Genomic DNA, 12,119 nt, shown 5'->3' with positions numbered 1-12,119 from the left:
TTCAGCTGTGGGTGCAGCCATCTTTGTGATGGAGTGATGGTCAATTAGCATATTCCCTTTTTATTAGATAGGATATTTTTAGATTTTATAGTTTTATTCTTTTAAAAATTTCACACATTGGTAATTCTTATTGCTAACTAATTAAGGGAACGATAAAATGTGCATATTTTTTTACATTGAATTTTGAATATTTAGTGTTTTTTTTTTAGTTTTTATTTCATGAAAAATGATTTTTTTAAAAAAATATATTCTATTGATTTTTTACAGAGAGGAAGGGAGAGGGATAGAGAGTTAGAAACATCGATGAGAGAGAAACATCAATCAGCTGCCTCTTCACACCTCCTACTGGGGATGTGCCCGCAACCAAGTTACGTGCCCTTGACCGGAATCGAACCTGGGACCCTTCAGTCTGCAGGCTGACGCTCTATCCACTGAGCCAAACCGGTTTTGGCGAAAAATGATTTTAAATATAATAATCTTACATGCAGTAAACCTTAATATCTCAAGAAAAATAATTTAAAATATGATAATGTTACATGCAATAAACACCAATTATACAAGAAAAATGATCTTACATACAATAATATTACATGCAGTAAACATTAATATTTCAAGAATAAAAGGATTTAAGTATAATAATATTACCAAAACTGTATTTACTTTCATAGTCAATGTTTTTCATGTCTCTGATTCTATTCTGAGAAAGTCATTCAAAAAATTCACATAAAGAGCCCTAGCTGATTTGGCTCAGTGGATAGAGCATCAGCCTGTAGACTGAAGGGTCTTGGGTTCGATTCCCATCAAGGGCACTGCCTGGATTGTGGGTTCAATACCCAAGAAGGGGGCATGCAGGAGGCAGCCGATCAATGATTCTCTTCATCATTGATGTTTCTATCTCTCTCTCCCTCTTCCTTCCTCTCTGAAATCAACAAAAATATATTAAAATAATATACATAAAGATTTTGATATTTTAATGTTATTAAGAAGTGCTAATTGGAATCAGTAACATTTTCAATAAGGTTAGCATGAAATGAATTATTGTATATCTATAAAATGGAATATTATGTTACATATTCTAAGATTTTAAATAATACTTAATCTCTTAGGAATACACTTAGTAAAAATCATTCTTAGTAATAAGTATCACACCTAAAAGTTATTCCAGTTGTGTATATATATGGAGAAACTTCTAGAGGTGGGATTATGTAGTGGATGTTATGCTATGGCTTCCAGACCCTTCTGTAGGACTAAAGGCACCAATCACCCCAGCTGCTGTGCATGTTAGAAGATCCTTTGCCCAAGATCTCTCCCCTTCTTTGGGAAGGACCATTCCAGCTCCAGAGCTCCCCTGATGCAGGTGCCGAATCCTGCTTCCCTCACACTTCACAGATGTTATTATTGAGAGTACTTTCCAGTAAGTCTGTGTGCATATCCGAGTCCTTTTTTTGAGGGGTGGGGGGGTGGATTCGGCCTGTAACAGATTACAAGAGGTCTCTGCCCTTTGTCTTATAAATTTTGTGTTTTCTTCTGTTTAAAATCAGGGTTAAACACTATTAAAAAAGAGAAGTACCTTAAAAAATGGGGACTCGTTCTTGTGTATAACTTTTAGGCAAGAAGTTAGGAACTTTTTCCATTTCCAGATTATGTATTAAGACAGTTTAAGTGATAAGGTGTTTTTTAGCATATACAGTATTTTTTATTGATGATTATAAAGAGGAAGGGAGAGGGAGAGAAAGACAGTAACATCAATGATGAGAGAGAGAATCATTGATCAGCTGCCTCATGCACACCCCCTACTGGGCATCAAGACTGCAACCTCCGTATATGCCCTGACTGGGAATTGAACCATGACCTTCTGGTTCATAGGTCCACACACCTGAACCCTGAGCCAAGCCAGGGGGTGATAAGATTTTTTATTCATCCAGCAGAAACAATGTTTTTAACTTACATCTATCTGTGTATAACACTTCATTGTTTCTCTTTCAGTGTAAAGAACTGGCCAAGTCCAAGGCAGAAGTGGCCTGCATTGCAGTATATGAAACAGATGTGTTTGTTGTTGGAACAGAGAGAGGACGTGCTTTTGTCAACACCAGAAAGGATTTTCAGAAAGATTTTGTGAAATACTGTGAGTATTGTGTTTTTATCTTTTGTATTTCATAAATATTATACCTAAATATTTATGCATTAACACATATTGTATTTTAAAACAGAATGAGATTTATACTAAAAAAATGTTTTCTGAAATGTCCATGGAGACATTTCAAAAGGCTCAAAACAAATCACTGACATTGAAATATAGTATAAGGGTTAATACTGAAGAGTTTAAGAAAATGGTTAGTTATAATCTGTTCCTTGCTAGGTATTACTCTAAATTGGTGAAACAGATTAAAGAGAAGGTAAATTTTGAATTGAGTGGAAGTTCTTACTCACATAAGCAGTTCTTTTCTTGATAGGTAATAGGTGTGTTGAAAACAAGTCTGTGCATTAATTTTTGTAAGCATGATGCAGAGTTAAACAGGTCTCCTCAACTCCCTCAGTGGAATCAACTTGTCAGTCTTCATTTAGTTCTGTGATTCTCCAATTGGGAGTTCATCCAGTTGGTAAACTTACTTGACACTGGAACCAGTGCAGTAGAGAAATTCACTGTAGGGCATTAATACCTATGGCCTTTTACAGTATGACAATTTTGTATCTGTGTTTCACCTAACGCTGTCCATAGATTTTATATTAATTCTGTGATACAGCATTTTTTTTAAACACAGAAAGGAAACAACAACTGTTAGTATATCTATCTGTATTGGCATGTAAGATATATGTTTTTAAGATACAAACTTAAATTTCCGTTACCAACTTAGATCAAATTTATGATAAATTGAGCAGATCATGGGTAAATAAAAATAGGTTTCTTCATTCATTAATTTCATTTCTTGTGTTTTTTAAAAATGTATCTTTTCCCCTTCACTATATGCCTTCCTCCCCACCCAGCTATGATCTTTTAAATATTATGGTAATAATCTATTTTTTTTTAAACGACTCGAATAGTGGTGTAATTTGGCAACACTGCTAACAGAATACAAATTTTGTGCTGATGTTCATTACAACAATATCTCATAATTCTGCTGAAATGAAAGTAAGAAAAAGAAACTATGGAATAAACATGTAGTAATTTACTAATTATGTATGTTTTTATTTTATTATTCTTTCAAGCATCACTAATCCAACATTATAACATCCAGATGTTCAATAATAACTGAATTTAGTTGTCTTTGATATTTTGCTGACTTCAGTTACATAAAAATCAGAGCTTTACATACTTTTTTTCTTTCCTCAGTTTTTTTTATTTCAAGAAAAAAGATTTTAAATATAATAATGTTCCTGCAATAAACCTTAATATTTCAAGAAAAACAATCTTAAATATAATAATGTTAGATGCAATAAACATTAATATCTCAAGAAAAATGATTTTAAATATGATAATGTTACATGCAATAAACACCAATTATTCAAGAAAAATGATTTTGCATACAATAATATTGCAAGCAGTAAACATTAATATTTCAAGAATAAAAGGATTTTAAGTATAATAATATTACCAAAACTGTACTAACATAGTGTGATATCACAAAAGTTGTAGGAAATATTAAAAATCTGTAAATAACAGGATTACTTCTATTATATTCTAGTATATTTTGTTCCCCCTCTGGCTCTATTTTTGTTCATGAGTTTGTGTTGTTCATTATATTCCACAAATGAGTGAGATCATATGATATTTTATCTTTCTCCAACTGGCTTATTTCACTTAGCATGATACTTTTAAAGTCTGTTTTGTTGGATATGAGTATTGCTACTCCAGCCTTTTTTTCTTTTTCATTTGCATGGGAAAATTTTTTTCATCCCTTCACTTTCATCCCGTGTGTGTCTTTTGTTTTGAAGTGGATCTCTTGTAGACAGTATATAGTTGGGTCATGGTTTTGTATCCATTCAACTACCCTACACTTTTTGATTGGAGCATTTAATCCATTTACATTTAGGGTTATTATTGAGAGGAACTTATTTATAGCCATTTTAATTCTGTATGGCTAGGTTTCTCTCTCTGTTTCTTCTTCTCAGCAATCCCTTTAGCATTTCTTGTAATGCTGGTTTGGTAGTGATAAACTCCTTTAGCCTTTTTTGTCTGGGAAGCTCTTTATTTGATTGTTTATTTTGACTGATAGCCTTGCTGGATATAGTAATCTTGGTCTCAGATCCTTGCTTTCCATTACCTTGAGTACTTCATGACATCCGCTTCTGGCCTGTAGAGTTTCTGTTGAGAAATCAGTGTCAGCCTTATGGGAACTCCTTTGTAGATAACATTTTTCTTGTCTCTTGCTGCCTTTAAGATTCTCTCTTTGTCTTTAATTTTTGGCATTTAATTATGATGTGTCTGGGCATGGGTCTGTTTGGGTTCTTCTTGTTTGGGGTTCTCTGTGCCTCCTGAACTTGTATGACTTTTTCCTTTATCAGGTTAGGGAAGTTTCTACCATTATTTCTTCCAACACCTTCTCTATTCCTTTCTCCCTTTCTGCTTCTGGCACACCTAATATTCTAATATTGTTACGTTTCACATTGTCCCACAGCTCCCTTAAGCTGTCCTACTGTTTTTTTAATTGCTTTTTTCTTTTTGGTTCTCTAATTGAGTGATATTTTCAACTCTGTCTTCTAATTCACTGATTCGATCCTCAGCATCCCGTAATCTGCTATGTATTCCTTCCAATGTGTTCTTTACTTGTCTTATGTCATTCTTTATCTCAGACTGTTCTTTTTTCATAGTTACTATAACTTTTCTCATGCTGTTGAGCATTTTTAACATAATTATTCTGAACTGTGTTTCAGATAAATTTCTTATCTCTTCTTCATTTATCTCTTCTGGAGAATTTGCTAGTTCTTTCATTTGTGGGTTGTTTCTTTGTTTCCTCATTTTGGTTGTCTGTTTGAGTTTGTAACTTTGTTTTAGGTAGATCCTCTACACCTCTCAATCTCTAGTGCAGGACAGTGTTAAAGGATGTTTCTGACTAATTTGATCAGGCAAAGACTCAAAGCCTCCAGAGTCCGCCTCTACCTATAGACCAGGGGTGGGCAAACTTTTTGACTCGAGGGCCACAATGGGTTCTTAAACTGGACCGGAGGGCTGGAACAAAAGCATGGATGGAGTGTTTGTGTGAACTAATATAAATTCAAAGTAAAGGAGCGGAGGGGAGAGCAAGAGAACCAGATAGAACAGCTGGATCCGGCCCGCGGGTCGTAGTTTGCCCACGGCTGCTATAGACTAATAGATTCTGACTTGAATTGCCCCCAGGCAATCGTCCTCAGGTGTGGCAAGAGTTTTTTTCAACAGAGTGGGGCAGTTGCTTCTGCCTGGAGGCTAATTGTTACTTTTAATCTCTTAAGTGGCCTCAGTGCAAGGTATTTTCCAATAGGGTGTGCTGACTGTCTTCACCCCCAGGCAAGGTAAATGTCTATGTTGGAAAGATGTCCTCCACTGTGTGAGGGAATGCCTCAGTCCAGGAAACTTTGTGGTTTCTGCCTTCTGAGCTTTCTCCTCTGAGTCCCCAGTCTTGGGTTCTGCTCTCACAGCTCCAGTCCACTTCACCCTCTCTCTGCCAGAGCACAGGGTGGGTGGCTCCATAGGGAATTTTTGTGCGTTGGCCCTTTAAGAGGGTGCCCGAATTTTCAGCTGCCACTCCCTGGCAGATAGCACCCCACTGCTTTTCACAGCTATATGTTATGTGGGTTCCCTTCTCACTTTGGTGCTCTCTGCTGGGGAGCCCAGCTTTGGGATAGATCCCAGAGTTCTCAGTGGCACTCCCCCACAGCTGAGATATCTCTCTGGAACTTCAGTTGCTGTCTGTGGGCACCTGGTCAGCCCTTCTGCATCTCCGCCCCTCCTACCAGTCTCTACGCGGTCTCCACCTTCGATCCTTGGGTATCAGGGTTCTCTCCTGTGAGTTTTTCATTGATTATTCAGTATCATTTAGTATCATTTTGAGAGAAAAAAATTGCTTTTTTGAGAAAAAATTTTGTTGTTGTTAATTCTCAACTGATGGTTTTTGTTTTTTTTAAAGAAAATATTTTTATTGCCCTAGCTGGTTTGGTTCAGTGGATAGAGTGTCTGCCTGCAGACCAAAGGGTCCTGGGTTCACTTCTGGTCAAGGGCATGTACCTTGGTTGCAGGCTGCTCCTCGGGCCTGAAGCCTGGTCAAGGCTTGTGCAGGAGGCAACCAGTCTATGTGTTTCTCTCACATTGATGTTTCTGTCTTTCCCTCTCTCTTCCACTCTCCCTAAAAATCAATGGAAAAATATCCTTGAGTGAGGATTAAAGAAATATAAACACCCACACGCACACACATGCACACACACATCCTCTATAATAAAAGGCTAATATGCAAATTGACCAAATGACAGAACGACTGGTCACTGTGACGTGCACTGACCACCAGGGGCAGATGCTCAACGCAGGTGCTGCCCCCTGGTGGTCAGTGTATTCCCACAGGGGGAGTGCCACTCAGCCAGAAGCCAGGCTCATGGTTGGTGAGTGCAGAGATAGTGGCGGGAGCCTCTCCTGCCTCTGCAGCAGCACTAAGGATGTCCGACTGATGGCTTAGGCCCGCTTCCCGCAGGGAGCAGGCCTAAGCCATCAATCAGACATCCCCCAAGGGCTCTTGGACAGAGAGGGTGCAGGCCAGGCTGAGGGACACACCCCCGCCCCCACCACCAAGTTCACGAATTTCGTGCACTGGGCCTCTAGTATTCACACACACACACACACACACACACACACACACACACAAGAGGCCTGTTTCACGAAGTATGTGTACATGCCGGGGGAGTTCCCTCAGCCTGGCCTGTGCCCTCTCGCAGTCCAGGAGCCCTCAGGGGATCGTCTGACTGATAGCTTAGGTCTGCTCCCCACAGGGGGTGGGCCTAAGCCGGCCGTCAGACATCCTTAGCGCTGCTACGGAAGTGGGAGAAGTTCTCGCCACCGCCGCTGTGTTTGCCAGCCGTGAGCCCGGCTTAGGACTTCTGGCTGAGTGGTGCTCCCCCTGTGGGAGCGCAGTGATCACCAGGGAGCAGCTCCTGCATTGAACGCCTGCCCCCTGGTGGTCAGTGTGCGTCATAGTGACCAATCATTCTGCCATTCGGTTGATTTGCATATTAGCCTTTTATTATATAGGATATTGATTTCAGAGAGGGAGAGGGAGACAGAGATAGAAATATCAGTGATAAGAGAGAATCATTGACCAGCTGCCTCCTACATGCCCCACACTGTAGATCGAGCCTGCAACCTGGGCATGTACCTTGACCTATAATCGAACTGTGACCTCCTGTTTGATAGGTCAGTGCTCAACCACTGAGCCATGCAGGCTAGGCTGAGGATATTTTTTCCATTGATATCTAGAGAAAGTGGAAGGGAGGGAGAGAGGCACAGTGAGAGAAACATCAATTGGTTCCCTTCTGCATGCACCCCTACCAGGGCCAGGGATTGAACCTACAACCAAGGTACATGCCCTTGACTGTAATCAAACCTGAGACCTTTCAGGCTAAGGGCCGACAATCCAGACACTGAGCCAAATTAGCTAGAACTCATTTAGATAACTTTTAAGAATATGATTATGTTTGCCCTGACCGGCTTGGCTCAGTGGATAGAGCGTCGGCCTGCGGACTCAAGGGTCCCAGGTTCGATTCCGGTCAAGGGCATGTAACTTGGTTGCGGGCACATCCCCAGTAGGAGGTGTGCAGGAGGCAGCTGATCGATGTTTCTCTCTCATCGATGTTTCTAGCTCTCTATCCCTCTCCCTTCCTCTCTGTAAAAAGTCAATAAAATGTGTTAAAAAAAAAAAAAGAATATGATTATGTTTGTGTATTTAAATTTATACTAATGTTGTTTTGATTATGTTTATGTCAGTTGCCATCTGTCCCATGAATACCATAATTCCACTGGCAGCTGTATTTATAATTTTGTTTCCTATACTGCCTTGCTTATGTGGTTCTCCAGTGGTTAGAACTAAGTATTAGGAGAATTGTTCTCAGTTGTAAATTGTAATCCCTCCCTATTAGTATTCATATTTTCTTTTTAAAATCCTTTTTTTTAAATTGAATAGAGAAAGGGAGGGAGAGGGAGAAATATCAATGAGATAGAACCATGGATCAGCTACCTCCTACATACCCCATACTGGAAATCGAGCCCGCAACCTGGGCATATGCCCTGATGGGGGATTGAACTGATGACCTCTTGGTGCATGGAAGGCTAGCTTGTATGTATGTATGTATGTATGTTAATCCTCACCCAAGGATAATTTTCCATTGATTTTTAGAGAGAGTGGAAGAGAGGGGGAGAGACAGAGAGAGAGAAATATCGATGCGAGAGAGACATTGATTGGTTGCCTCCACATGGTCCCGACTGGGGCCAGGATTGAAGCTGCAACTGAGATATATTATGCCCTTCACCAGGAATTGAACCAGAGACCCTTCAGTCTCCAGGCCAACACTCTACCAGTGAGCCAAAACTGCTAGGGCCTAGTTTTTTTAAAATATATTTTTATTGATTTCAGAGAGGGGGAGAGAGAAACATCAATGATGAGAGAGAATCATCGATCGGCTGCCTCCTGCACGCCCCCACTGGGGATAGAGCTGGCAACCCAGGCATGTGCCCTTGACCGGAATCAAACCCGGGACCCTTCAATCTGCGGGCTGATGCTCTACCCACTGAGCCAAACCAGCGAGGGCCAGGGCCTAGCTTTTTATTTTATTTTTTAAACATATTTTTTTATTGATATCAGAGAGGAGGGGAGAGGGAGAGAGAGATAGTCAGGGCGACTGCAGAGGAGGAATGTGCATTTTGGGTGCCGGCACCCATGAGCAAAGCTGCCCTGACTGAGCCTCGCTCTCTTGGGGCCTAGCGCACTCCTGCTGGGCAGTGGGTGACAGGATGTGCTTTTCCGAGTTAATGAGAGAAAACATTGATTCTCCCGCTGCCCACTAAGGTGGAAAGTGGAGTGGGAGACAAGCAGGGAGTGAGCGAGATTCCCTGTCTGGGGGTTCCAAATCCGCCATTGGTTCCTTTCACCGCTGACTAGAGATATACAGGGTGTCCCCCAAAATGTATACACACTTTGAATACCTACTAATTCCAATGGGTTTAAGCATGAAAAGAAAGAAACAACAATGGAGCTGTCATCTGTTAAAAGTGCGGCCACAAACCTGCAGTCAGACATTCCCCAAGGGGTCCCGGATTGGAGAGTGTGCAGGCTGGACTGAGTGCCATGCACGAATTTCATGCACTGGGCCTCTAGTGTTAGAATATTCTTACTAAAAGCAAGATATTAAAATAATGGATATAGGCCTTTATAGTATATCATTAATTATTTTACAGGTGTTGAAGAAGAAGAAAAGGCTGCAGAGATGCATAAAATGAAATCCACAACCCAGGCAAATCGGATGAATGTAGATGCTGTAGAGATTGAAACACTTAGAAAAACAGTTGAGGACTATTTCTGCTTTTGTTATGGTAAGGTTATACACTTGAATTTTCTAAAAGATACGTTATGTTATTGAGTTTTCTAACTACATATAACACACTTCCACAAATTGAATGAATTTCTAAATATTGGATTAACATTAGGATCAACCTTATTTTCTATTTTCAGTTGGAAAGAACTAAGAAATACAGCTATTAGAGCTGTGCTTTTTTTTTTTTTAGAGCAGGTTTAGATTTATAGCCAAATTAAGAGGCAGGCACATAAATTTCTCCTATACCCCTTGTTCTCACACATGCATGTAACTCTGTACCATCAGTATCCCCCATCAGAGAACCTGCATTAGCACATCATAATCATCCAAAGAGAATTGTTTATTTTTGACATGGGTGCCAATTTTCTTAAAAAGCACCTTTTGTTAATCCAATTATGTGATAAACAAAGCTCTTTTAAGAAAACAAAAGTGGGCAGAGGTTGAAGATATGTAGGTTATACTGGGTTTTATGTAAAATTCGACTCTGCGTAATGGAGTTTCTATCATCTATGGACTCATTGCCTTGTACACACTGACAGTCTGACAGAATACAGTCATTAGTAAACGTACATTGTGTTCGTCTAATAAATTTTCAGTAAGAATATTAACCCGAAATTGCCTAGTTTATGGTAACAGTTGGATTTGTTGAGCTTCCATGTTCTGGGGCTGAATTGATATGGAAAGATTTTGTTATGCCAGAGTGAGGATATTGTGAAGAAAGAGAATAATGCAAGAAATCAGCCATTGATTGTTCCTATCCTTTTGTGTAGGTTTTATATAAATATCTTATGTACTTTCATTATGGCCCTTTCTTTCAGGTTTAGAATTTCTGCTAACATGGGAGTAGAACCCTATAGTTTTTCAAAGTAGCTTGGAAATCAGGTATTATAAGATAGCATGAATGCCATTTATTGAGCCAAGATAAACTCATGGTTTAGTTTTTTTGATCTTAACATTTAATGATTTTTATCTTCTTTCCCCCTCACCTCACTACTGTCCCTCACCCCAGGGAAAGCTTTAGGAAAATCAACAGTGGTACCTGTTCCATATGAGAAAATGCTGCGAGATCAGTCGGCTGTGGTAGTGCAGGGGCTTCCAGAAGGAGTTGCCTTTAAACACCCTGAGAACTATGATCTTGCAACTCTGAAATGGATTTTGGAGAACAAAGCAGGGATTTCATTTACCATTAAGAGGTAAAGTACTATTCTCCCTTGCCCACCAACAGTTTATTTATATAAAATTAAATATTCAGCTTATTTTAATATATTTTAACAATTCATGTTTACTGTAGAAGTCATTTAAATTTATGCTTCACAATAATTTTTGTTTGTGTATTCATATATAATTTTTTTGTTTTGTTTTAATGCAGACCTTTCCTAGAGCCAAAGAAGCACCTAGGTAAGTGATTGCTTTACTTACACGATAGCTGAATGGGTTCCCAAACCTGTTTTTGCCCAATTTAATACCTTAAAATGATTTCTCTTTTACTTTGTTTGAGAATATGATGTAAGACATTTTGGAGTGGGGTATTATGATATTTATATAAACCAGTGAAAAGTCTTTTAGCTGAAAAAGTAGACTTGATTTCAGCTCTGCTTCTTGCTTTATGATGTGTATTCAAGGTTTTATGTTTGTAATAAGTAAGATCATATACTGGCATGTGCCCTCATTCCTAAGAATTATGAGTATGATTTAATTTACCTAATGTTTATAGACCACGCATGGAATTATTAGGCCCAAGATTGGATGGGGCCGGGATACACAACTCTGTGTAAGCGTTAAAGCTTTTAAGGTCTGGTAGTCTAATGGAAAAGATAAGAAGTCCATAAAGTCATCACAGCAAGAACATAAGGTACACATCACAGGAATGGTTAGAGAAGGTACTGTGGAAGTTTGTTGGAGAAAGGATTCTTTCATAGTCCCGGAAGGCTTTCATGTGAAAGAGGGAATTAAGAGGGGCCCTTCAAACCTGGCTGTGTGGCTCAATTAGTTAGGGGGGTGTTCTCTGCAGACACCAAAAGGCTGCTGGTTTGATGCCAATCAATGTTAGGCTTTCACATTGATATTTCTCTATTCTCTCTCTCTCAAAATCAGTAAACTATTCTTTGAGAGAGAGAGAGAGAGAGGAGATGGCTCTTGAAGAAATGAGGAAGGATATTTTGGGGGGAAGTCCAGCCATTCCATTTGAAGGGAAAAGTGATATTTAGAAGACAGACACTCTTTGGAGCCAGGCTTATTTGAGACTTTTGAAAGTAAATAACCATTATTATTGACAACTTCTTAACTGATGTAAGGATGAACGAACAATAATGTATACACACCCAAACATATTTTGTTTTCTCTTAAATAATCTTTATTTTGTTCTTACCATGATGAAAAGATTAATTTTTGTAAGCTTTATTGAGGTATAATTGACATGCCATAAATTCACCTGTTTTAAGTACATAATTCAATGAATGTTGGAAAATGTACAATTAAAAAAGTTAAAAAAAGAGATTTATAACCATTGCCACAATCTAATTTTAGAATATTTTCATCATCCTGTCTGTTATTTGATGAATGTTATATAAATG

The 12,119-nt window shown here is 39.0% G+C and overlaps 1 protein-coding gene across 7 annotated transcripts in view; it reads left to right on the top strand.

Moving 5' to 3' along the window:
* The window catches only part of GTF2I (general transcription factor IIi), a 132,331-nt gene that overhangs the window by 30,765 nt on the left and 89,447 nt on the right, over positions 1-12,119 (top strand). For all 7 annotated transcript variants that reach the window (XM_080681790.1, XM_080681795.1, XM_080681792.1 and 4 more), the window contains exons 3-6: positions 1,987-2,125; positions 9,410-9,544; positions 10,556-10,739; positions 10,916-10,944. In XM_080681790.1, the coding sequence (XP_080537916.1) occupies positions 1,987-2,125; positions 9,410-9,544; positions 10,556-10,739; positions 10,916-10,944 (487 nt within the window). The remainder of the gene's footprint in view (positions 1-1,986; positions 2,126-9,409; positions 9,545-10,555; positions 10,740-10,915; positions 10,945-12,119) is intronic.

Source organism: Plecotus auritus (genome assembly GCF_963455305.1).
Source record: "Plecotus auritus genome assembly, chromosome: 7".
NCBI lineage: Eukaryota > Metazoa > Chordata > Mammalia > Chiroptera > Vespertilionidae > Plecotus > Plecotus auritus.
This window is presented reverse-complemented; position numbering and strand designations above follow the sequence as displayed.